The sequence below is a fragment of the Erinaceus europaeus genome, chromosome 13 (assembly GCF_950295315.1).
Source record: "Erinaceus europaeus chromosome 13, mEriEur2.1, whole genome shotgun sequence".
In the NCBI taxonomy this organism is placed as follows: Eukaryota; Metazoa; Chordata; class Mammalia; order Eulipotyphla; family Erinaceidae; genus Erinaceus; species Erinaceus europaeus.
Window position 1 is genome coordinate 87431471 of NC_080174.1, and position 27031 is coordinate 87458501.

General features: G+C 43.8%; 1 protein-coding gene and 1 long non-coding RNA gene across 4 annotated transcripts in view; one reads left to right on the plus strand and one right to left on the minus strand.

Annotated features, from left to right (window-relative positions):
* Positions 1-27031, minus strand: part of WLS (Wnt ligand secretion mediator) — a 168970-nt gene that overhangs the window by 62445 nt on the left and 79494 nt on the right. For all 3 annotated transcript variants that reach the window (XM_060206396.1, XM_060206394.1, XM_060206395.1), the window contains exons 3-6: positions 15689-15813; positions 7339-7500; positions 4528-4664; positions 1080-1248 (exon numbers count right to left, since the gene is read on the minus strand). In XM_060206396.1, the coding sequence (XP_060062379.1) occupies positions 1080-1248; positions 4528-4664; positions 7339-7500; positions 15689-15813 (593 nt within the window). The remainder of the gene's footprint in view (positions 1-1079; positions 1249-4527; positions 4665-7338; positions 7501-15688; positions 15814-27031) is intronic.
* LOC132542970 (uncharacterized) lies at positions 20743-26425 on the plus strand. Its single transcript, XR_009553940.1, has 3 exons — positions 20743-21013; positions 23015-23122; positions 25477-26425. It is a non-coding gene; the product is annotated as an uncharacterized LOC132542970 (long non-coding RNA).

Consider the following 27031-nt stretch of genomic DNA (forward strand, 5'->3'; position numbering starts at 1 on the left):
TTATTAACTTATTTATTCCCTTTTGTTGCCCTTGTTTTTTTTATTGTTGTAGTTATTGTTGTAGTTATTGATGTCGTTGTTGGCTAGGACAGAGAGAAATGGAGAGAGGAGGGGAAGACGGAGAGGGGGAGAGAAAGACAGACACCTGCAGACCTGCTTCACTACTTGTGAAGCGACTCCCCTGCAGGTGGGAAGCCGGGGGCTCAAACCGGGATCCTTAATACAGGTCCTTGCGCTTTGCGCCATGTGCGCTTAACCTGCTGAGCTACCGCCCGACTCCCATTATTATTATTATTGTTATTGCCTCCAGGGTTATTGCTGGGACTCAGTGCCTGCACTACAAATCCACTGCTCCTGGCAGCCGTTTTTTTCCTTTTGTTGCCCTTATTATTATTGTTGTTGTTGGATATAACAGAGAGAAATGGAGAGAGGAGGGGAAAACATAGAGGGGAGAGAAAGACAGACATGTGCAGACCTGCTTCACCGCTTGTGAAGTGACTCCCCTGCAGGTGACGATCCTTACACCAGTCTTTGCGCTTCTCACCATATGCACTTAACCCACTGCACTACTGCCCAGCCATCCCCCCCCCATAGCACCATGTTTTATTTTGAGTCCAGGTACTCTTGAAATATGACTTGACAGCTGTGCAAATTAAGGCTAGGAGTCTCTCAAGGTATGAAGCTTTCTAAGTCACTCAGACACACTGCCTGCTGAAAAGAGCAAGCCGCTCAGTGTCTCCTAGTGACTCAGGTCTTGGAGACAAGCAGCTGATGGACAGGAAACAGTGATAATAATTAACATGTGTGTGTTTCCAGTCTGGTAAGATGTCATATTCTTTCACTGAAATCTCACAGCGGCCCTGTGTACTTGACCTTCCATTTCACAGGTGAGATCTATAGGTCAACTGACAAGGAATCTGAGTTTCAGAGGGCTAGAGTCACTCGCCTCAGGCCACTGGCTCCTTGCGGGGAAGTGATGAAAGCAGGAAGTTGAAAGCAGGTTCTGGCTGCCGAGCTCAGGCCTGCAACCACCAGTGGATTCTGCTTCCCTCCCTTTCCCTTCCCCAGCCGGTTCTCACCATCATGTGCTCGCCACAGAAGATGATCCAGAAAGAGAGAAGCATGGCGTAGAAGATGCCCTGCCGAATGTCACCGAACAATAGCATCCAGGTCCAGTCAAACCCGATAGAAAACCATTCCACTGGGATGTTAATAAAAGTCATAGAGATCCCAAGGGCAAAGATGACTCTATTGGTGAGAAAATAGCAGGAAAATAAATGCCTCTATTCATCTGTGAGGGAGCCTTTCAAAACAAAACAACAATGACAAAAAACAAACAAACAAAAAAAAACAACAAAAAACAGAAAACAGTCTAAGGAACTGCAGTGTTACTTATTTGGACTAAAACCATATGATCCATTTCCTAGCTTTCATAGAGAGTTTCTATACAGAAACAAAATGTCTTATTTCATTGACATCACTGGAAAATGAAGGAATATTACACTCACTGTTTGAATAGTTGAAGATAACAACTTGGATACCCTAAGCGTGAGTTTGACATCATCTCAGATTATGAGAATCCCAGTTTTGGGGGGGTTTGTTTGTTTGTTTGTGTGTGTGTGTGTGTGTTTGCTAGTTTTTCTCCTCCCTTGCTTTCTTAAACAGACCTCACTGAATATAATTGTCTGTTCCTAAATATTTAGGTTGTCCTAAAGAATACATAATTATTTTAATATCCTCAACAAGTATAAGTCACACAAGATCTCGGTTTCAATAATAAATGACTCCAAACACTATAAAATGCCAATTCTTTTGCTGCTTGTTTAATTTTTTTTATCTTATTTCCCCCATCCAACTATTAACTGCCACTTGTCTTCTCAATCAGTCAACACATTAGTATTCATTTGCCACTGGCTTACTCACACTTTCATTCATATCTGTGATATATATGTTTGCTAAGCACAGATCATATGAGCAGGCATTTTGTTAAGGTCTATTGACACCTATATATGAGTGGGACCAACTGTTTTATTTTCAGAGAGAGATAGAATGGCTTAGTCAAGTGAAGAGACAGGTAAGGTGTAATATATACTGGCTGCTGCCAGGAATCTCTACCCTTGACAGGGACAGAACATGAGCTGAGTAACTGAGTCCTATTTAGGGAGATTGAAGGGCGTTCTCAGCTGAGGGGAGCAGCAGACAGAGGAAGACCCTAAGTTCTGAAGCATCTGGGAATTAGCATGTTGTACCTATTAGATGACAGTATAATACCAGAGAATTTTGTTGGTATGCATGAGACCCCTTCTGTTTCATTTGGTTTAAATCCCCCCTGCTTAACACTATTCTATTTACATAACCACTTCATTCTATTTACATAACCGCTGTTAACAAGCACCTCCCTCCAGGGCATTGGTTCAATCCCCACTGTTTCATGATATGTTTTTGCTCCACCCCCCCTCCTTGTCACACCCTGATCCCTTCTTTATCACACCCTGATTTTCACCAGTCACTTTTCTCTCCACCCTCTCTATGTCACATCCTGTTTCCACCCTACTTGGGAAGTATATATAAAGACAGCATTGTGAGTTTTACAGTACTTTACCTAGAGTTTAGCTTAGCTCGGCTGCATCCTGCATGAATAAAGAGATACTGCCTACAGCTCAACCATGAGTCCCTGGTCGTCTGTTACCCGCCCGTGAAGCCAGCCCGGCGAAAACAACATAACCCGTCGAAAACAACAAATTTTTTAAAGGGTGAAGGCATAAAGAAATGTGTGCACTTCATTAAAAATCATTAAAATTTGACTTTGAAAGAGCTAAGAATACAATAAAAAAAAGGTTAAAGAAGAGTAATATCATTGTGTGAGCCAATCAGCAAATTCATATCATTGGGATGTACTCTCTGCCAATCTCTCATGTGGATATGGTAGGTGTAACTGTGAAGAGAGTCACATGATAGTCACATTCAGAGGCGGGGAGGGCAAACTCCTAAGAGAAGAGCAACTTGAGCTGGGACAGAAATAAAGAAATCAAATCCTGAGCCTCAGAGATGGAGTTTCAGATAATAAGAACAGTAAGAACATGAAGTGAGTAGATGCTCAGCATGTTTGTGCAGCATCTGGGGATTGTGTGTGGTGACAAAGCTAAGATAAAATCAGAAATGGTCAGGGTCCAAGTCTTCAAAGGCTCTTAGGCCACTAAGGCAGGGGACAGGAAAAGTCAGGAGGGCAGAAGAGATAGGATCTGATTTGCACTTCAAAAGGCTACTGTATAAATAGCAAGAAAATGGTGGGAGAGAGGAAAGAAGCTGAGAGACTATTTCCATGTATGTAAGAAATCATAGGGGCTTAGGTTAGGAAACAGCAAAAGAAGTGATGAGATGTCCTGCTTGGTTGGATGACAGGTGTGAAGTCAAAGTTGTCTCCGACATGCCCAACATGAGCAGCTGAAAGGACGGAGTCATCACTTCCCAAAGCAGGGATGCCTGGGGAAGAAGCAAGTTGGAAGTGAAAAAGGAGTGTCATTCTTTGCGCATATCATATTTCATGCCAGCTGGAATATTTGTGTGTAGTGTTGGGAGCAGCTGAGGTTGAAGATATAAATTAAAAGTTATCAGAACAAGATAACATTAAGTCCATGCGGATAGATGAGCTCACTCAGGGAACAAGAATAGCTAATAAAGACAATAGGTCCAAACGCTGAAACCTGGCTGGAAAGTAGCAATCATCAACATCATGGACAACAACAAAATGAGGATAAATCTGTCCAAAGGGTGGAGGAGGAGGTTCTGTGAAGGTAAAGGGAGTAGCCAATTGTGTCAAATGGCAGTGAAGAGTCAAGCAAATAAAATGAGAGTGGAAAATTCCAACATTTCACCCTTGTTGACGGCACTGTTGATGTTTTCAAGGGTAATTTAAGCAAGAGATGGAACAGGGTCACGAAAGACACCAAAGGAAGATTTCTAGATTAGATTTTGAGGGATTTTGTTACACAAAGAAGGGGGGAGAATGGTGTGGTGTCATCAGGGAAAGGTGGGCAACAGAAAACATTTTAAGAATGGGAGACGGTAGTTAATATTTGTGCAATGACTAGAATGACATAGCAGGAAGGGGGAAAGTCAAAATGTGGGAGGGGTGTGTGTGTGTGTGTGTGTGCATGTGCATGCGAGAGAGAGAGAGAGAGAGAGAGAGAGGGATTATCTCTTTCAGGAGGTGAGAGAGGTAAAAGGCAAAAAGACAACTCATCCACAGTAACTTAAGTATCTGATTCAGATCATGGGGGGGAAAAAAAGATCAAGGACAACATAAAAGAGTTAGGAATGTGAGTGAGGTAGAAATTCATGAGTTAGCAATGTGAAAGTTGAAAGAGAAAAAAATCAGAGTCCAGGATGACGCTTGATCAAGCCATAGCAGATGACAACAAACTTGCTCCATAATAAAGACACCAGTAAACCCTGGGAGCATGGTGGGCAGGTCAAGTGGTGGCCAGCGGCCGTGTTCCTTAAGAGTGCTCTAACACCAGCTCTTACTTTTCCAGAAGCACAGGGGGTCGAGACATCATGGTTATCCTCCTCCAATACCACACCATGATAATGAAGATGCTGGGTGTGAGAAAGGTCTTCATGGCAAACCAGACCTTGGTGAAGCCTCCGTTTTGGTGGATTCCCTAGGCAGACATCAGTTACAAATTTGAAATGAAAGAGATCTTCGTGTTAACTTCATTACAAATTGCAAATCATTCTGGGGAACAGTGCAGACAAGCCTTATCTGCTGAACGCTGAAGAGCAAGAGCTTTCATATCCATGGCCTGCATTGTTCTCATGTGCCCCCAGCCCCTCCGCAGACACTGGAGAAATAAAGATCTCAGTCAGGGAAATAGCTCCGCCTGCATGTCTGAGATTCCTGGTTCAATCTCGGATTCTTCTACTAAAGGGCTGGCTGCTTTGGTTTCTCTCTCTCTCTCTCTTTAATGTGTAAATAAAATAAATTAAAAAACAAAGAATCCAAAGACAAAAAAAGCACTACTAAAGGCATGACTAAAAACATGATTAAAGAAGTTATTGTAAAAGTTTCATTGAAATACTGAGATTATAAAAGGTCATTAAAAATAAATCTGCATGTCCAACAATTTGTTTGGCCTTGTATGTTAACTCTCTTTTCAGCCACCAGGTTCCAGATGCTAGCATGATGCCGGCCAGACTTCCCTGGACAGATGACTCCACCAATGTGTCCTGGAGCTCTGATTCCCCAGAGCCCTGCCCCACTAGGGAAAGAGAGAGGCAGGCTGGGAGTATGGATCAACCTGTCAACGCCCATGTTCAGCAGGGAAGCAATTACAGAAGCCAGACCTTCGACCTTCTGCATCCCACAATGAACCTGGGTCCATACTCCCAGAGGGGCAAAAAATAGGAAAGCTATCAGGGGAGAGGATGGGATACAGAGTTCTGGTGGTGGGAATTGTATGCAGTTGTACCCCTCCTATCCTATGGGTTTTTTTTCACTGTTTCCTTTTTATAAATAATAAATAAATAAATTTTTAAAATCCACATATTGTAATACTAAATAGTATTGTCAGGTGTGTGTATATATATGTGTATGTGTGTGTGTGTGTGTGTGTGTGTGTGTGTATACCCATATACTAACACAGCATTCACAATTTGCTACTAAATTTAAAAAGTAACAAAAGACTCAGGTGAGTAAGATCTCATTTTTGTAAAATGAGATGTTACTTAATCATGTATGCTTAGAAAAACTGAATCAAATCTCAGTGGCTATTATTTCTCTCAATGGTAGGCTATTACAAACAATTTGTACATTATTCTGTATTCACTTGTATTTTCTTTTTTTATTTTAAATTTATTTTTTATTTAAGAAAGGATAAATTAACAAAACCATAGGGTAGGAGGGGTACAACTCCACACAATTCCCACCATATCTCCATATCCCATCCCCTCTCCTGATAGCTTTCCCATTCTCTATCCCTCTGGGAGCATGGACTCAGGGTCATTGTGGGTTGCAGAAGGTGGAAGGTCTGGCTTCTGTAATTGCTTCCCTGCTGAACATGGACGTTGACTGGTCGGTCCATACTCCCAGTCTGCCTCTCTCTTTCCCTAGTAGGGTGGGTCTCTGTGGAAGTGGAGCTCCAGGACACATTGGTGGGGTCTTCAGTCCAGGGAAGCCTGGCTGGTATCCTGATGGCATCTGGAACCTGGTGTCTGAAAAGAGAGTTAACATACAAAGCCAAACAAATTGGTGAGCAATCATGGACCCAAAGGTTGGAATAGTGGAAAGGAAGTGTTAGGGGGGTAGTGAGCATGTACTGTTGGCCCTTAAGCAAAGAGGAGTTTCAGAATGCTAATCCCACACAGCTGAAAATCCATATGCTGTGGCCCAAGAGGTGGCAGGGTGGGTGAAGCATTGAACCCTCAAGCATAAATTTCCTAGTTCAACCCTTGGCATATCATATACCAGATTTCTTCAGGTCTACCTCAGAAATCAACAAATAAATATATCTTTGATTAAAAAAGAAAACTTACACATAATTTCCAGCAGCCATTATACTTTTATTTATTCATTTGTTTATTTTTGTTGGTGTCAGAGATCTAACTACATAGATCATATCTGAAAGGTATATTCTCTGCTACTCAGATATATCAATATATACCCCCAGGCCAATGTCTTTTAACTTTCAAACATTCTCAAACTTAACTACTAATGCCTGTTGTGGCATTACAGAAGACATAAAAAGTCAATTAACACATGTTTTGTATGTTATACATGCCACATGCTGTTATTATTACTAAAGCAAGCTAGATAAAAAAGATAATACTGTTAAGGAAAGCATAAGGAAGTAGATTTACAGTACTCTATTTTTTTTAATACCTTCAATTTGCTAGAAAAAAAAATCTGCAGATAAGTGAGCCCTCACAACTCAAACCTATGCTTCTTGTAGGATTTTTAGATTTAAAACATTTTCCATGTTCTTTTTTCATTTCCTTTCTCCCTGTTCTACTTTTGCCCTTCATTCAACAAATGAATAGAAAAAAAATATAACTGTTTCCTTTAACATTTTTACAAGAATAGACACGTAAAGGTAATGCATTTTTATCTCGGTGTTATTTATTATGCAATAGAGATCCTTCTAATAATATTTAAAATGGACACAATAAAGGCATTGTTTCTCATGCATATTATTATTCCCATTTCTCAGATGAGCCCACTGAGACATGTGCATGCCCCAAGTGAAAGGACATTTCTTGCCAGTACACATACTCAAGGACTAGTGTTCTTAGCCACTATTTCAGCATCACAGTCTGCCTGCATCAATAGGATTCACTTACCACCAACCGGATATCTTTTATCTCCCCGATACCAACATTAATTTTCCTCTTATCGCTCACAGGCAGCCGAATGTTTAGAAGGTAATACTTATGAGCCACAGAGCCGATTTCCATGAAGGGAAGGACATCACACTCATAGTAACGGCCCTCGTGTTCTACAGTCTGTAAGAAGAACAGGGTTACAGGTAGTGTCACTAACCTTTGCTTCATAGTACCAGTGACAAAAGCTGATACTTACAGGGAGAGATGGAGCACACTGGAAGCATGAAGTTCACCTGCTCTCTATGTCCCCTTCATAAGAGGAAGAAAGGGAAAGGAAAGGGAGGGGAGGGGAGTAAATTTAAAAAAGCAACCAATATGCACTGTAGTAAAATCAGAAATTTTAGATTAAAAGCAAAATTCCTTTCTACTCACCCCACCTCTCTCTCTCTCTCTCTCTCTCTCTCTCTCTCTCTGTGTGTGTGTACTTTTCCTCTTTCTTTTTTCAAGAGACACCACAGCATCACTTTACTACTTGTGACACCTCCACCCCCCCCCCTTTAAAGTGTTTTAATCTTTATTTATTGGATAGACAGAAATCGAGAAGGAAAGGGATGATAGAGAGGGAGAGAGACAGAGTGACACCTGCAGCCCTGCTTCACCACATGAAAAGCTTTCCCCCTGCAAATAGGGACCGAGGGCTCGAACCCCAGGTCCTTGTGCATTGTAACATGTGCGCTCAACCAGGTGCGACACCACTTGTCCTTAAACCTCCCCTTTCCATGGTGTTCCTATGTGGTGGTCAGGAGGTTGAAACCATGTCCTCGTACAGGCTAATAAGTAAACTCTTCTGGGTGAACTATCGCCTGGTCCTCCTCTGAAATGGTAACATCTTTCTTACCACCTCAACCTTCCACAGAACTTTGTATCAACCTAATCTGGTTGCTGCAAGCCAGGGGCTACAAAGGCGTGAAATTTGTAGTATATCGTGGAGACCTCTAAGATCGACCCACAGTCAACTTCCTGAAGCCCTTGTTGATGCTTCTCACACGCTTAGATGCTGGCTAATCATTTTCATGGTTTTGGTTTGTAAGCAAAGCTACAAGAAGCTAAAAATGTCTTCCTTATATTGATTTTCTATAAAAAGTAGCCTCATGTCTCTGAAGATTCTTAATGGACTAAGTGGTAAAGATGAGGGAAGGCAGATAAATTCTTTCTTTTTTCTTTCTTTCCTTTATTGGGGGATTAATCATTTACACCGGACAGTAAACACAGTGGTTGGTACATGTATAACATTTCTCATGTAACACTCTAACCCCCACCTAGGCCCTCAGAAAACTCCATTTAAACAAACATTGAGTCAAGGTTCTAGAAACATTTCTTGGACTTTCTGCCGTGCTGGTTGGAGTTGAGGAAGAGGGATGCAGTTTGCTTCTGTAAACAAAGATCTGCTCTACCAGCTAGGACTAGGGAGCAGGGGCGTGTGGAAAGCACAGACATATTGAGACTTCAGCTTCAGTAGCAGAAACTTTTTTTCTCTCTCTCCTTTCTTCCTCTCCTCCCTCCACCCCAGCTTGTAGGGTTATCTCATGGACTCAGTGCCTGCACTATGAATCCATAGCTCCTGGTGGCCCCCCTATTTTTATTGGATAGGACAGAGAGAAATTTTAGAGGGGAGAGGAAGATAGAAAGGGAGAGAGAGAAAGATAAGACACCTGCAGACCTGCTTCACTGCTTGTGAAGCGACCCCCTCCCCACCCCCCACACATAGGTGGGACACCAGAGGCTTGAACCGGGATCCTTGCTCTTTGTACTATGTGCACTTAACCCAGCGTGTCACCACCAGGCCCCAAGAACCTCTCACTGATGATGCAGATGCGTGCCTGCCATCAGCATTGAGTTGCTGTGTCGAAATCAATGTTTGCTTGGTAGATCCCGATCAAGTAACAAGGGAGATTAAATTAGCTATTCCTACATCATGTTCTTAGGACTGCCAACATTTTCTGCAACTCTCCCAAATACAAAAAAAAAAAAAAAAAAGAAAGAAAAAAACAAAACCTCAGTGGAGAAATCAAGGGGCTGCAAGTCTAACTAGGGTGTGAAGGGTCTCTGCTCTTCCTCTGACTGCTGTGGACTCTTTACTGGACAGTCAAGAGTTTAGCAAGCGTAAACAGACTTCTGGGCAAATATTGAAGACGGAAGGAGAAGCAAAAGAGGGAAGTATCTGACTGTGTACTTCTTCCCTTTTTCCCCACTCATGTTGGGCATCATCAACCACCGTGAATTTTTCATCCTTTTAAGGTCTGAGAGGTTCTCACAACTACTTGTTGATTGGACTTGACTGGTGTGATTTAGATAGTTCTTCTGTAGGGAACATATATATATATTCTGATTTCTTTCCAAACCTAAGTTGTAAACGAGATGATTATTCCTGTCTGGACTCCTCTTTTTTTTTTTTTTCCTCCATTCTGTGTTTTTTCTCACCATGTGCACTTAACCCGCTACACTACCACCCGACCCCACCCCCACACCCACGTTTCTTTTTCTTTTGCCTATAAATCAGAGCTAGTGTTGAGACTCTACAGGAGCTGCTGAAAACACATGGCAAAAGCTTTCATTCAATCTCAGATTAAGTTACCCTGAAGAGGCAGATTAGCCTCTGGGATAACAGCAAGAAGGGGGTTTTCACATGTGTTTCCAGCAGCGAGGGTCTGTACTTTTATTTAGAGACACTGAGAGTTTGAGGAGGAAGAGAACATTGGATTTAGCCTGCTGTCACTGACTTGATGATGTATCTCGAGCTTCCAAAAGTAGCGCTGGGGACACGTGTCCTGAAGTCCGGACTCTGCCACTGCTGCCTCCATCTCTGAGAGGCGAGGAAGGAATGATGTTATCTGATGTGTTTGAATGCAGGTTTTGTGCTCAGGAGAACACTTAATTCCAGTGCAGGGGGTTTAGATTCTTGCCCTGACCATGCCCCTTGCTGCATTTTTTTTTGGGGGGGGGGGAGGTCAACTCTCTTCCTCCTGAGTAAAGCAAGAATCTTCAGTAAAATGATGTAGGGTAGGGGAGCGTCATTCTAACTCCTGATGCTGGGCATTTACTTATCTGTCTCTCTATAAGTTTTTTTTTTAAGTAAAACTCTCTTTCTAATTATTTTTATTGTCTTTATTTATTTATTGGATAGAGACAGCCAGAAACCAAGAGGGAGATAAAGAGGGAGAGAGACAGAGAGACACCTGCAGCCCTGCCTCACCACTCGTGAAGCTTTCCCCCTGCAGGTGGGGACGGGGGATTTAAACTCAGGTCCTTGTGCATTATAACATGCGTGCTCAATTAATTAGGTGCACCACCACCTGGCCCCCCTTACCTGTCTCTATGTAAGAGAGTAACCACCCCATGAAACAATTTATTCAAGTTCAACAAATTAAACAGATAATGATTTCTGGGACCCTATCCTGATCCATCCACCTAACTCAGACACAAATTCACTGTGCGCTATTGGAGAGTGTTGTTAAAATTCGGAGGCTCTAGCTGGCCGGGCTAGCTTCACGGGTGGGTAACAGAGACTCAAGGACACACGACTGGGCAGGGAAGCTGTATTTCTTTATTCAGGAACAACGATTCATAAACTAACCCAAACTAATCACCAAACAGAACTCTGCTGCCTCTTTCCCCGCGGCAGTGCCAAGCACTCTCGAAATCTGGAACTCTCCAACTCTGGAACCCTCTCGGGGTTCCTAGGGGCGGGGCCAAGCGGGCCCGCGAAACTAGCAGGACTGATCCAATTTTCTTGGCGGGGGACAGCTAGAACAACCCAATGTAAAGCATACAACAGGAGAGTTTTCCTCGTGCACTGACATTTTGCCTACACCAGAATTTAAGATTTAGGACAATGAGAAAGACTTACCTTTCTCCCATACCCATTGCCTCCTTTCCTCCTCCCCCCTCTCTCAGCCTCCCTCATCAGCATAAGATTGGCTAATTAGGGCAAATTACAGCAGGTGACAACTCTCCCCCACCAACTTCATAATCCACTGAGGACTAAGAAGCTTTAAAGCAATTTCTCATTTAATCTTTAGACTCCAGACAAAATTTCACAGCAATCAAAACCCACAGATTTCCTTCACACATTTCAAGGCCTAATCTCCTCCTTGAAGGGGATCAGCACATCCTAAAGATAATTAAACGCCCATCATTAAGAAGCAGTTGCAGACTTTTTAATGACTTCTCTCTGTGTCTTGGGACCTTCCAACTATACAAATAAGGGGGAGAAACAGCACTCCCCTTTTCTGAGGAGGAAACAGCAGATGCCACAGCTTTATGTCTTTAGCTTAGACAAACCATCACACCTCTGAAAGACGCAATCAACTTGCAGTAATATCAAAAAATGTCTTTGATTTCTTACATAAACATCTCTGCATACAAAAATCAGAAAATGTTAAGATAGTCTCTTAGCCTACTGCATCCATTTCCCACCATTTGTTTTAACTACAGATTTCCCCCTGAGGGTCTATATAAAACAATTCCAGGTGTGTTATATGCTTTACATTGGGTTGTTCTAGTTCTCCCCCGCCAAGAGAATTGGATCAGTCCAGTTAGTTTCGCGGCCGCTTGACCCCGCCCCTAGGAACCCCGCCAGAGTTCCAGAGTTCCTGAGTTCCAGAGTAAGAGAGAGTGCTTGCGCCACCATGGGAAAGAGGCAGCAGAGTTCTGTTTGGTGATTAGTTTGGTTTAGTTTATGAATCGTTGTTCCTGAATAAAGAAATACAGCTTCCCTGCCCAGCCGTATGTCTCTGGTTGTCTCTGTTACCTGCCCATGAAGCTAGCCCGGCCAGCTAGAGCCCTATGAATTTTTAACAACACAGGTGGCTATTTGTTTGGGGATGGGGTGAGGGTGGGGAATAGGGTGTCTACTTTGTCAAGTGTAAGAGAAAGAGTGGAAAATTTAAGAACAGATTTCTTGGTTTGACATCCTTGGATTTGGATCTTGTAGGTTTGGGGTATACCCTGGGAACCTGCATTCCCTGTAAGCTTCCAGGCACTGCTGATGTTATTTGCCCTCAGAACACACTTTCTACACGTTTGGATGAGACAACCAGCAAAAGGAATACTAAGCCAAGGTCAGATACCATAGTGGGCGTTTATGCATAAGGTATATGGTTCCAAGACCCCTTCTTATTGCCTCATTTGGCATTTTCAGTAGTCCCAGAGCAGATATTAAGTGATAAAGCCACCATGCTTACTCCCATGATTTGATATAGTCCTATAAAAACTCATGTCCATTTTACAGAAGAGAAAACAGAAACTCAGATTAGGTACAACATGAGGGCCCACAGCCTGGAATTCAATCCAACTAAGTTCTGCTCCCAATTTATACTTTCAATTAGGTGAACAGAGGAGTTTAGGACTATCCTCTTCAGGATAGAGACCCAATAATCACATTTCAGCCTGCTGGTTTTACCATTCCACAGAGAGTTCTACTTTGCAGTATAAGCAAAAGCAGAAGTTAGGGAAGCCAGTGCTTGGAGAGAAGAGGCACTAAATGTTCCAGAAGAGAGTGTACTGGAAAGCTACCTTGATCCTTCAGGAAGAACTGAGCTCAAGAAGTGATAAAGACATCAAGAATATGCTCTGACAAACTGGGGGTATGGATTGATTAGCTAACGCCCATGCCCAGCAGAGAAGCAATTACAGAAACCAGAACTCCCAGATTCTGCACCCCCAAAAGGATTTTGATCCATACTTCCAGTGGGAGAGAAATGATAAGGGAAAGAGGACCAGAGGGTTCTGGACTCCAACACAATCAGAACTCAGAGAGAGAAGAGGAAAAAGAGAGGGACATTTGAATGTAGTCATAGGTATGTGTGTGACTTGAAAAAGAAGAGAAGATGAGACCATAGGAAAGGGGGGGGGCAGATATATACAAATATACACAGAGAGTTGTAAAAATGATAGTTAACCCATTTCTTTCTTTTTTTAAAAAAATATTTATTCCCTTTTGTTGCCCTTTTTTTTGTAAATTGTTATAGTAATTATTGTTGTTATTGATGTCATTGTTGTTGGATAGGACAGAGAGAAATGGAGAGAGGAGGGGAAGACAGAGAGGGGGAGAGAAAGACAGACACCTGCAGACCTGCTTCACCACCTGTGAAGCGACTCCCCTGCAGGTGGGGAGCCGGGGCTTGAACCGGGATCCTTACTCCCGTCCCTGCGCTTTGTGCCACTGTGCTTAGTCAACTGCGCTTCTGCCGGACTCCCTAGTTAACCCATTTCTACAACCTAGGGAGAACTGCTGTAGCTTCCAAAGGAGGGACTGAGAATACAGAACTCTGGTAGTGGAAATGATGATGAGTATACCTTTGTTATCTTGTAATTTTGTAAATCAGTGTTAAAACACCAATAAAATAAAAGAATTAAGTAATTAATTTGGAAGAAAAGAATGTGTGCTTAGATTTAATTTGGGCTTTCATGTACTTTAGGGAAAGAAGATGGAAAAATCTGGGAGTTGGGCGGTAGCGCAGCGGGTTAAGCGCAGATGGCACTAAGCACAAGGTCCAGCAGAAGGATCCCGGTTCGAGCCCCCAGCTCCCCACCTGCAAGGGAGTCGCTTCACAGGCGGTGAAGCAGGTCTGCAGGTGTGTCTCTCTCCCCCTCTGCCTTCCCCTCTTCTCTCCATTTCTCTCTATCCTGTCCAACAACAATGACATCAGTAATAACTACAACAATAAAACAACAAGGGCAACAAAAGGAATAAATAAATAAGTAAATAAAATAAATTTAAAAAAAAAGAAGATGGAAAAATTTATGTTCCCAAAGGAACCTTGAAGACCACTGAGCTGCTGATGTTCTGTGTAGCACCATGGAAAAGGGAACGAATGGGAAGAGTCAGTTTGCCTCCATTTCATCTTCACAGAGACTTGCAGGAGTAGGTGGCTGAAGAATCTCAGGAAACCCATGAGCGGACAGAACCTGACATCAACAAAAGGCACTCAGCTAATTGTAACTCGGCCCTTAGACCATCAAATCTCATGACCCTCTGAGGGCCTGCATTTTAATTTTTGAAGAGTCTATAAATTATCAGTTCCAAAGAAAATCTTTTCCTACCCTTTATGCAGTTGCATAACTTTCTCCCCATGGATGGCTGAATGAATGCTTCTAGAAAAACCAGAATCACAATCCCTAAAGATGTGGAAGAAGTCTGAGGAGTTTCAAACACTCGTTCTCCCCTTGGCTGCTCCTTTGTCTGTGGCGTTATCACTGGATTATCACTCCATATACGTACATGTTCACTCTGGTGATCTATTGGGCTGCCGGAGAAGTCCTAACACATTTTCACATAGGAAAAGTATGTCATGGGGGAGGGGACAGGCGATAGCGCAGCTGGTTAAGCGCACGTGGCGCAAAGCGCAAGGACTGGCCTAAGGATCCTGGTTCGAGCCCCCAGCTCCTCACCTGCAGAGGAGTCACTTCACAGGAAGTGAAGCAGGTTTGCAGGTGTTTATCTTACTCTCTCCCTCTCTGTCTTCCCCTCCTCTCTCCATTTCTCTCTGTCCTATCCAACAATGACAACAGCAAGAACAATAATAATAGCAACAACAGTGATAAACAACAAGAGCAACAGAAGGAAAAAATGGCCTCCAGGAGCAGTGGATTCATGATGCAGGCACTGCATCAAGAGCCCCAGCGATAACCCTGGAGGCAAAAAAAAAAAAAAAAAGGAAAGGAAGAATGAAAAAGTATGTCAGGACTTCTCTGACAGCCCAATAAGAAAAAAATACTGATCCAATATGACCAGATTCTCACACCTCAAAAAGGACTCACATTCTTCAAATATTTTTATAAATTTTTAAAATTATCTTTATTTATTTATTGGATAGAGATAGCCATAAATTGAGAGGGAAGGGGTGGTGATAGAGAGGAAGAGTGACCGAGAGGCACCTGCAACACTATTTCATCACTTGTGAAGCTTTCTTCCTGCAGGTGGGGAGGGGGGTGGGGGGGCTCGAACCCAGGTGCTTGCGCATTGTAACCTGTGCATTCAACCATGTGCACCACCACCCAGCCCCTTTCAAATATTTTAAGCTGTTTATCAAAGGACCAAAAACTGATCTCTGGAAATATTTCAGAGAATCCATTAAATCAACTCATATAGTCATTCCATAGTCTTCTGTTCTTTCTTATTTTGCCAAGAACAGGTATATCTATCTGTATTGCCATTGGTCTACTCGGACACATAAAAACCCCAACTTCTGTGGACCGTGCATGGGAAGAAGTAAGGCATACACCTGTGGATTATAAACTATGTTTTCCTATACACCTGGGAAACCACATCGAAACTCCCATCAACTCAGACACGCAGGTGTCCTACCTTGGGGGATGTGAAGGTACATTTGAGCTTCCGGGGCACGGTCTCACGAGCCATTTCAGTCCATTCTGCCAACATGTCATCGCGGTAAGCCAGAGAAACATCCATGGAGACTTCTGCATTTTCTCCTGTGAGAGAAGGATGCAAAGTTCAGAAAAGGCTATTAGGACACTTGGAAAACACTGTAAAAATTCCTATAGAACCTGACATGATGACCAATAAAACAAAGGGACCCAAGACCAGGAAATTCTCTACTTTAAAGGCTTTCAAATAGTGTATGGAATTCTTATTTATTTATTTATTTATTATTGATTTAATAATGATCGACAAGATTGTGTGGTAAGAGGGGTACAATTCCACACAGTTCCCATCACCAGAGTTACACATCCCCTCCCCTCCATTGGAAGCCTCCCTATTCTTTATCCCTCTGGGAGGACAGACCAACATTCTTTATGGGGTGCAGAAGACGGAAATTCTAAGTTAGATGCGGGGGTCCTCTCCCATGGGCACACACTACAAGAAGTCAAGATCCTCCACACAAACTCTTACAGAGACAGAGATCTCACTCTCTGAGGAAGCAAGAAAAGGCCATACTGCCAACTGAACTCTATGTCTGCCCCACATTGGGAGATGAAGACCTTCTTCTACAAATTTGGCCTAGGTTCTCGAAGACCATGTCTCACCTGCCTTGTTTTCTCTCCTGAAGACATGACCAGGTTTGTCAAGCACCACTCAGATGTGACTGAACTCCTTTTGGTGCTCTCTCTCACTTAGACATCTCTCATCTGAGAGAAGCCTTGTTAAATAGCATTCCTTCGACGCTCTCTTGTGTGTGATTTGTTACTTCTCTAAAGTTTAAAGCTTCAAACACAAAGCATTAATCCACAGAGATGGACAGGTGAGTGAAGACAGAAAATGTGTGTGGGGGGGAGCAGGTGGTGGTGCACCTGGTTAAGCATACACACTACAGTGCACAAGGACCCAGGTTTAAGCCCCTGGTCCCCACCTGCAGGGGGAAAGCTTCACAAGTGGTGAAGTAGAGATGCAGGTATCTCTCTGTCTCCTTCTCAGTTTTCTGTCTCTATCCAATGATAGATAAATAAATAAATAAATAAATAAATAGTAATGATAAATAAAATAAAATGTGATCTATATACACAATGGAACACTACCCAGATGTGTATTCTGAAAGGCACAGTACTGTCTTTATAACAACATGGATGAAACTAGAGAGTGTTATTCTAAGGGAAATACATAAGAATGGGAAAGATAAAGATCAAATCTTATTTTCGGATAGAAAGAAACAAAAACAAGATTCTAGATTCTGATTGCAGAACTGACATTACCAGAGTGGGAGCAGGGTGAGAGCAGAGGATGGAAAGATTTCCAGGGGGTTGGGCGGTAGTGCAGCAGGTTAAGCACAAGTGGCACAAAGCGCAAGGGCCTGCGTAAGGATCCCGGTTTGAGCCCCCAGCTCGCCACCTGCAGGGAAGTGGATTCACAAGCAGTGAAGCAGGTCTGCAGGTGTCTTTCTTTCTTTCTTTCTTTCTTTCTTTCTTTCTTTCTTTCTTTCTTTCTTTCTTTCTCTCTCTCTCTCCCCTCCTCTCTCAATTTCTCTTTGTCCTATCCAACAACAATGACATCAATGGCAACAATGATGACAACAAGGGCAACAAAATAGGAAAAAACGGTCTTCAGGAGCAGTGGATTTGTAGTGCAGGCAACAAGCCCTAGCAATACCCTGGAAGCAAGAGGGGGGGGGGCGGTTTCCATGAACTGTGAGGGAGAGATACTGGTGTGAGGAGTGAAGTTGTACACCCAAAATACAGTGTCTTCTAAACCAGTGTTACCTATGAACAAATAAATCAAAATCCCCTTTTCATAATTGTACATAATTATACAAATAAATATTCACAAACCACACTTTAAAATTTAATTTAACTATTTTATTATGCTTAATTATTGTGTAAAAATAGCCAGAAATTGATAGGAAGGGGGAGATAGAGAGGGAAAGAGTTAGAGTCACCTATAGTCCTGATTCACCACTCACAAAGCTTTCCTCCTTCAGGTGGGGACTGGGGGCTTGAATCTGGGTCCTTGTGCATTGTAATGTGTACACTCAACCAGGTGCACCACCATTGGCACCACATTTTAAAAAAAAGTTTATGTATTTATTCCCTTTTGTTGTTCTTGTTGTAGTTATTGATGTCATTGTTGTAGGAGAGGACAGAGAGAAATAGAGAGAGAGGGGAAGACAGAGAGGGGGAGAGAAACACAGACACCTGCAGATCTGCTTCACCTCTTGTGAAGCGACTCCCCTGCAGGTGGGGAGCCAGGGCTCAAACCGGGATCCTTAGGCCGGTCCTTGCACTTTGCGCCATGTGTGCTTAATCCACTCCACTACCGCCTGATCCCATCCTGTACATTTTTTAAAGATTCATTTTATTTCCTTCCTAAGATAGAGACAGAAAGAGTAGGAAGAATGGCCAGAGAGATCAGAGAGGCACTCTCGAACATGCAGTGCTTGGGATCAAATTCAGGATCTCACTGTTAATTGCTCAAAGCTCTGGCCATTAATTATGCCATGTGCCACCTCCCAGGTGACCACTTCCATATTGCTAAAGGCCATTAGTGGATTTAACATCCACCGGGACTCACTACAAATATTAGGGTAATATAAATGTCATCTGTTCATTTTAACTGTTTTAGTTCTTGTTGAGTAAGTTCAAGAACTAAGGGGCCTTAGTGGGGAGATGAATCCTAGAACATAATCGAAAAAGAATCAGTTGGCTTTCCCTGGGGTTGTGAAACTGGGCTCGGTTCTAGGTTCTGGACCTCGAACACACAGAGGTCACAGTCAGAAATAACTCTTATCTGGAAAGCTAGGGTTTTTCTATCCACTGACCCAATGTGGCTTAAAATTGATTTTATAGGGTAGTGAAACACTCGTTTTCTGAAAAAAAACTCCAAGGAAAGAAGACATCTGAGGTCATTCTGATTTAGAGGAAAACTGAAAATCTACCACCTGCGCTTTCCTTCACTCCTTCCAAGAATCACACACACCACTCACACACACACACACACAATGCGAAAAAGAAAAAACAAAGAACATCCATCAAAGGGGAGGGGAATTTAGAGACACACACAGACTAGAGATTTTCAAAAATGTTCCCTACACGCAGGTAAATAACAGAGGAAGTAGAAATTCCTGGCAGCCACAGGGATGTCTAAACAACAGTCTAAACAACAGAAGAGACATGCTAGAATTGTGAGCCACTCTGTCTAACAGACTCAAGTCACTTGGAATTTGGAAATACCAGGTGGGTTGCAGAAGACAGAGAGAGGTGCTTCGTGGTGTGGATGGGGCTGCTGAATTTAGATTGTACACGGGCTACCTGAATCGATAATGAGAGAGAGAGAGAGAAGGGAAGGGACACGGGCTAGCTGAATCGATAACGAGAGAGAGAGAGAGAGAGAGAGAGAGAGAGACAGAGAGAGAAGAGAAGGGAAGGGAAGGAAGAGAAAAGAGAAGAGAAGAGGAGAGGAGAGGGGAGGGGAGGAGAGGAGAGGAGAGGGGAGGGGAGGGGAGGAGAGGGGAGGGGAAGGGAGGGGAAGAGAGGAGAGGAGAGGAGAGGGGAGGGGAGGGGAGGGGAGGAGAGGGGATGGGAGGGGAAGAGAGGGGAGGGGAAGGGAGGGGAGGGGAAGAGAGGAGAGGAGAGGGGAGGAGAGGGGAGGGGAGGGGAGGGGAGGAGAGGGGATGGGAGGGGAGGAGAGGGGAGGGGAAGGGAGGGGAGGGGAAGAGAGGAGAGGAGAGGGGAGGGGAGGGGAGGGGAGGGGAGGAGAGGGGATGGGAGGGGAGGAGAGGGGAGGGGAAGGGAGGGGAGGGGAAGAGAGGAGAGGAGAGGAGAGGAGAGGGGAGGGGAGGGGCGGAGAGGGGAGGGGAAGGGAGGGGAGGGGAGGAGAGGGGAAGGGAGGGGAGGGGAAGAGAGGAGAGGGGAGGGGAGGGGATGGGAGGAGAGGGGAGGGGAAGGGAGGGGAGGGGAAGAGAGGAGAGGAGAGGAGAGGAGAGGAGAGAGGAGGGGAGGGGGAGGAGAGGAGAGGAGAGAAGAGGGAGCAAGAGAGACAAAGAAAGAGACACTCGATGCACTGCTTTACTGCTTGTGAGGCTTTCTCCTTGCAGATGGGGTCTGGGGTCTTAAACACGGGTCCTTACATGTTGTGACCTGAGCACCCTACCAAGTACACCACCACCGAGCCCCCTTGACACAGAATTGTGAGGTACTCTATGAATCTGAAATCCAAACCTGGCCTTCCATTTGTTATGATCCATGCTATCTGACTTACCCAGCATAATGTTTTATTGACCAGATTGTTTCAATTTTAAATATTTAGACATAAGGTGGGAGGATCCCCCCCCCCCCCAGTTCCTCTTGCCTCAGAACATTAGGGTGGTGACTACTTCCATATTGCTAAAGGCCATTAGTGGATTTAACATCCACCGGGACTCACTACAAATATTAGGGTAATATAAATGTCATCTGTTCATTTTAACTGTTTTAGTTCTTGTTGAGTAAGTTCAAGAACTAAGGGGCCTTAGTGGGGAGGTGAATCCTAGAACATAATCGAAAAAGAATCAGAGTTGGCTTTCCCTGGGGTTGTGAAACTGGGCCCGGTTCTAGGTTCTGGACCTCGAACACACAGAGGTCACAGTCAGAAATAACTCTTTGTTGGCTAGTATGCCAGCTCCCCCTGGCTTCTGCTTAACCATGTGCCTATATAGGGATAGATTTAATCCCATTCAAAGCTTTGGTCTATTTACATAAAGCACTTTTACATTTACATAAAGCACTCCCTCCAGGGCACTGGTGGTTCAGTGATAGGATTCTCGCCTGCTCCACCCCCTCCTTGTCACACTCTGATTTTCACCAGTCACTTTTCTCTCCACCCTCTCTATGTCACATCCAGTTTCCACCCTACTTGGCAAGTATATATAAAGACAGCATTGTGAGTTTTAGGGTACTTGAGTTTAGCTTAGCTCGGCTTAGATTGTGCTGCATCCTGCATGAATAAAGAGATACTGCCTACAGCTCAACCATGAGTCCCTGGTCGTCTGTTACCCGCCCGTGAAGCCAGCCCGGCGAAAACAACATAGCCGCGGAAAACAACAACTCTTGTCTGGAAAAGTAGCTAGTGCAGAGCAGGGACTGCATGGATGGAGGGAGAAGACCAGAAAGGTTCATGTGGTGGTCTGCTCCCAGCTTTAGATGCCACGCCTATCTGCTGAGAATACTCAAAGGAAGTCAGTGCATTGTTAAAACCAGCGATTAGGTATGATTATTCTGTCTTACGCCCCAGTTAAGGCATTGGGTTAATAAAATGCAAGGACCCAGGTTTCAGCCTCAGCCCCAATCTGTAGAGGGAAAGCTTCACAAATGGAGAGGTAGGCTGAAGGTCTGTCTATCTATCTATCTACCTATCTATCTATCTATCTATCTATCATCTATCTATCTATCTATCCTCTCCCTCTCAATTTCTCTGTCTCTAATAAATCAATATATTAAATTAAAAAAAAATTTGCCTCCAGGGTTATTGCTGGGGCTTGGTGCCAGCACCATGAATCCACTGCTCCTGGAGGCTATTTTTTACCATTTTGTTGCCCTTGTTATTGCTGTCATTGTTGTTGGATAGGACAGAAAGAATTGAGAGAATGAGAGGAAACGGGGGGCGTGGGAGGGGGGGATGATAGACACCTGCAGACCTGCTTCACCACCTGTGAAACGACCTCCCTGCAGGTGGGGATCTGGGGGCTGGAACTGGGATCCGTAAGCCAATCCTTGTGCTTCGCGCCACGTGTGCTTAACCTGCTGTGCTACTGCCTGACCCCCGTTAAATATTTTTCAAGCCCAGATATTTGCATGTATTCATTTTTAAACTGCCTCATTTAATTTCCCCAACTCTATAGGGGGTATTTCCTTTTGTTTAATGAGAAAACTAAGGATCTCAGATGTTAAGTTAACCTACCAGAAGGTTGGTAACAAGAGGAAGACAACTCTTTTGAAACTGTCTTAGAAAGCTATCATTTTGTTTTGTGTTGTTCAGCAAAACACAGACTAGCATAAGATGAAAGTCCCTCAACTAGTCACAAAACTGAAATGTGTTAAAGAAAAGAAGAATTATTTCCATGTATACATTCTCTCTGTTGGTTCTCTAACCCATGATGGTGGCATGGTAATAGAGTGCCCAACAATAGATAGGACATAATGGACCTGAGATTGATTGATTTATTTAAATTTTTATATTTATTTATTTTCCCTTTTGTTGTCCTTGTTTTTTATTGTTGTTGTAGTTATTATTGTTGTTATTAATGTCGTCGTTGTTGTTCAGTAGGACAGAGAGAAACAAACAGAGAGAGGAGGGGAAGACAGAGATGGGGAGAGAAAGACAGACACCTGCAGACCTGCTTCACCACCTGTGAAGCGACTCCCCTGCAGGTGGGGAGCTGGGGGCTTGAACCGGGATCCTTACTCTGGTTCTTGCGCTTCACACCACATGCGCTTAACCCGCTGGGCTGCCGCCTGCCTCCCCCAAGCTGAGATTTAAATTTCATCTGGATCACCTCAGAGCCCCACTATTCTCTACTACCTTTCTTGGGACACACACACACACACACACACACACACACACACACACACACACACACACACCAGAGTTCAATAGAAACTTAACAGTTGAACAAAACTCACAGTGCACACAGGGGTCACTCATCCCTGGCCAATACCCTCTGCAGCTTTCTGCAGGTGAAACATGGCCAAGGAGGCTGTAGGCAGACCTTGTCATCTGTCTAGAGTTCTCAGAGATGAGCTGTGATGAAAAAGAAATGCTAAAATCAGCACAGCACCATTGTATGATATGTTCCTGACAGCAAGGAGCTGCAAGGCTGGGACACTGGCTTCCATGCTGTCGTTCTGCCTGCACTACACACGTGGATGGGGACAGGCAGCGTAAGGACAGGAAGAAAACGTGGGCCAGGGAGGCGGCAAAGGTCAATCTGATGTGACTTGTTCACTTTTTGCAGTGATTTAGATTGGTAGGACATTTCTCTCAACTGTTAAAAGTCAGTAACTACTTCATCAAAAAAAAAGTATTAATCATCAAAACTAAATGGAATGAAATCACTAAGCAAATCAGGTAACAAAGCATTAGGCCACATGAGTCACTCTATGAAGGGGAACTTTTCCCTTTTCTTTAATCATTTAATTGGGGTGGGGTTTAATGGTTCACAGTACAACTGTTGACACCTTAGTACAATTTCTCTTCTCACCCTTACAGGCATCTCAGAACATTCTCAGCCTCCAGCCTAGGTCCGTTACCATCATCATGAACCAAGACCCAACACCCTCTCCAGCCTTTCCCTTGAAGGAGACACTTCTTAAAATGGTGATCACACCACAATTCTTCTTCTAACTTTATTTTATATAATAGGACAGAAAAATTCAGAGGAAATGGGGAGAGAAAGAGAGAGAGAGAGAGAGACTTGCAGCACTCCTTCACCACTTGTGAAGCTTTCCCCTGGCAGGTGGGAATCTGCCATACCAAGGGCTTGAACCTGGGTGGTGGTACATAGTAACATATGCATGTAAGGAAGTGTATCACTGTCCAGCCCCAATAACACTATTCTTGGTTCAACATTTAGTCGAGTTCTTTTTCTCTTTTTATGACACAGAAAAACAGAGAGAGAGGCCAGAGCCCTGAGTTATTTGAGGTAGGGAGGATCAAACCCAGGGGCCTGTGTGTTGAAGTTCTATGCCTTAACCCATTGAGCCTCCTTCCTCAATACTTCCAATGAAGTTCTTTCTAATGCTTCCTATTTTTGTCCATGAATTCTATCACATTTTTCTGCCTGTTCCACACATACTTCCTGTACAGTCTGGATCTCCATGTGCTATCATTCCTGTTTGCGATGTTAAGTCAAGATTCACAAATTCAGAAAGCCACATCCTAGAAAGGTTAGACTTAAACTTCTGGAGGTTCATGGCCTGAAGTCTTTGCCTTTAGTTGTGTTTCATGGTGAAGAGGAGCAAGAAAGAAAGAAAGAAAGAAAGAAAGAAAGAAAGAAAGAAAGAAAGAAAGAAAGAAAGAAGAAAGAAAGAGAAAAGAAGGGGGAAGGGAAAGGAAGGGAGGGGAGAGGATTGAAGGGAAGGGAGGGAAGGAGAGAGGGAGGGGAAGGGAAGGGGAAACCATTAGGCGAATGACTGATTTAAGTGGCCATCATGCCCACCCTCACTAGGATAGCTATGACATCAGTGTTGGGTAAATGCTCAGGCTTCTTACCTCATTGGAATAGAACTTGTACTCCCCTCCCCCCTAGGATTCTTGATCATTAATCACCACATGAAAAAATGCTTTAGAACAGTGCAGAATGCAGGAAGGGTTAACTAAAGTTGTTCTTCTATTAGGGAAGTGAAACTCCTATACCCATATTTAACTGAAGACATTGTTGACTGGCTACGGAAGAAGGGCAAACGCTAGAAGAAGAAGAAGAAGAACTGAAGACAATTACCAGGTTTTAAGAACATGGAACTTCCCACTGTGAACCCCTATCCAAATAAGAAGTTTGGGGGGTATTACAAGGCAGAGAAACCAAGCAAAGCAAAGAAGTTGGCCAACCTGAATAATTTTCCCTTTTGCCTTCCTCGGACGGGGAAATAAGAGTTCAGTGTTAACGACTACGCTGCCTGTAGTAAAACACTAGTTTCATGACTCCTGGTCTACTGTATGGGCAATACTTCCCTCCTCCTGCCGCCCAGCACCCTTCACAATAATGAAGGTGAAGGATCCAATTTGAACTCTGAAGGAGAACAGCTGGAAGAGCAAGGCTACTTCTAGAGAATGTTTCCTATAAACAAGGACACTGGTTGTTTCAGTTTCAAGGAGGAAAGTCACCAGGCTTCAACACAGAGCATCTACAGGCCTGAGATGCATGCTTCTCCGCACATAGAGCATATCAGCAGCTTTTGCCAGCCTGTGGGCTGCCCGAGTTGGCCTGGCTTTGGAAACAGCCAGGTTGGGCGGGAACATCCATTTCCAATACTGGAAGGGAGGTAGAGAAAGCACTGTAGTTCCTCACACTGGTGTTATTTCAACCTGGTGATCGGGGTGGTGCTTCTCCATTGGCATAGACCTAAAATAGACCTCCTAACTGTTTCTAAAATGGAGGCCTCAAATCTCACCTGCTATAGGCATGCCTTTAGGTTCCAGATTATTAAACAATTTGTTCTTCTTTATATCTTAATGCTTTTTCAGACACCAAGTTACAGATGCTACCCTGACACCAACCTGACTTCCCTGGGCAGATGACCTCACCAATATGTCCTGGAACCTCCCCTCCCCAGATCCCTGCCCCACTAGGGGAAGACAGAAACAGGCTGGGTGGGGGGGCGTATGGATCCACCTGCCAACACCCATGTCCGGTGAAGAAGCAATTACAGAGGCCAGACCTTCCACCTACTGTACCCCATAATGATTCTGGGTCCATGCTTCTAGAGGGATAAAGAATAGGGAAGCTTCCCCCAGCACCACCTTAAACCATGGCTGAGTACTGCTTTGGCAAAAGAATAATAATAGGGCATATGTTCACATGTATCCATAAACTAGGGCAAAATATATACCTGATAGCAAAAGTATGCAATAGTCTGCAGTGAGTACCCCCAACACTTCATCTGCATTATTCCAGCCTTTAGGTCCATGATTGTTCAACAATTTGTTTGGCTTTATGTTAACTCTCTTTTCAGTCACCAGGTTCCAGATGCCAGTATGATGCCAACCAGACTTCCCTGGACAGACGATCTCACCAATGTGTCCTGGAGCTCCACTTCTCCAGAACCCCACCCTACTAGGGAAATAGAAAGACAGGCTGGGAGTATGGATCACCCAGTCAACGCCCATGTTCAGCAGGGAAGCAATTACAGAAGCCAGACCTTCCACCTTCTGCATCCCACAATGACCTTGGGTCCATACTCCCAGAGGGATAAAGAATAAGAAAGCTATCAGGGGAGGGGATGGGATGCAGAGTTCTGGTGGTGGGAATTGTGTGGAGTTGTACCCCTCTTGTCCTATGGTTTTGTTAATGTCTCCTTTTTTAAATAAATAAAAGAAATAAAAAAAAGAATAGGGAAGCTTCCAATGGAGGGAATGGGATATGGAACCCTGGTGCTGGGAAATGTGAGGAATTTTACCCCTCTTATCCTACAGTTTTGTCGATATTTTCTATTTTAAAAAGAAAGAAAGAAAGAAACCTGTGGTCCAGAGTTTTATAACAGTAGACCCAGACTTGTAACATCATTACCACTGGAAACACTGCCTTTCCTGACTCGGAAGTGTAGGCCAATGACATCTCTAACATCTGTTTTGCTGTTTTCGGGGCTTCACCACTATGAATGTACTCTCGACAGAGAGAGACAGGTAGAGAGGGAAAGATGCAGCACTGAAGTTTGTTAACTGCCGTGAAACATGGCAGAGCAGGAACACCCCACCCCCGCCACCGCCCCAGGTGACCTATCTTCCTGGTCCTTTGGCATTTGTCTCTATACTAGTTAAACTGCCCTACCCCAACTGAAAAGTAATTTTTGCCACTTTGCCAAAGGCAAGCAGAACGTCAGAAAGGAGGTCAAATACTTTGGATAAGTTCAAAACGGTGGGAGTCTGAACCCTCCAAGAAACTATTTAGAGTAGGTGTGTGTGTGTGTGTGTGTGTGGTGTTGGGGGGAGGGGCAATGAGAGACAAGGTTTAGAATGCTTCTCACTCTTTCTGAAATAGGTACCTGCCAGCCGCAGGAGTACAAAGCATTTGGGCACCAAACAGATCTGCTTTTGAATTCTATACTTAGGTTTTCCTGTCTCAGACCTTTAAACAATTCTCTCCGCCTCTGCAAGATGGAAATTTTAGAAGGACTTGATTTGGAAAAGGTTCTCACAGGACACAGACACTAGGAAAAACAAAAACCATAATAATACTAGTTCCTTTTCCACTCAAGTCTCACGATGCTTAGTTTATCCAGTTGACCAATTATGTTACTATAAAGGGTGTGGGGGGGAGGGGAGGACAAGTTGTATGAAAAGGAAATAAAGAATTATTTTTATGGTTGTCCAAAGCTTCTAGGTTCCCTGAGTAACCTCGATTTTCCTGGCTCTCACCCTGGGAACAATTTTAAGAGACTCCACAATGTTCATCTGCATTCCCACATTCCATAGGGGAGCTGCCAGTTATTAAGATTTGTTTGGGTAACCTCAGGAGGCCGCACAGACCAGGCCGCTCCCAGCCTCCAGACATATAATTGGGGGTATTAT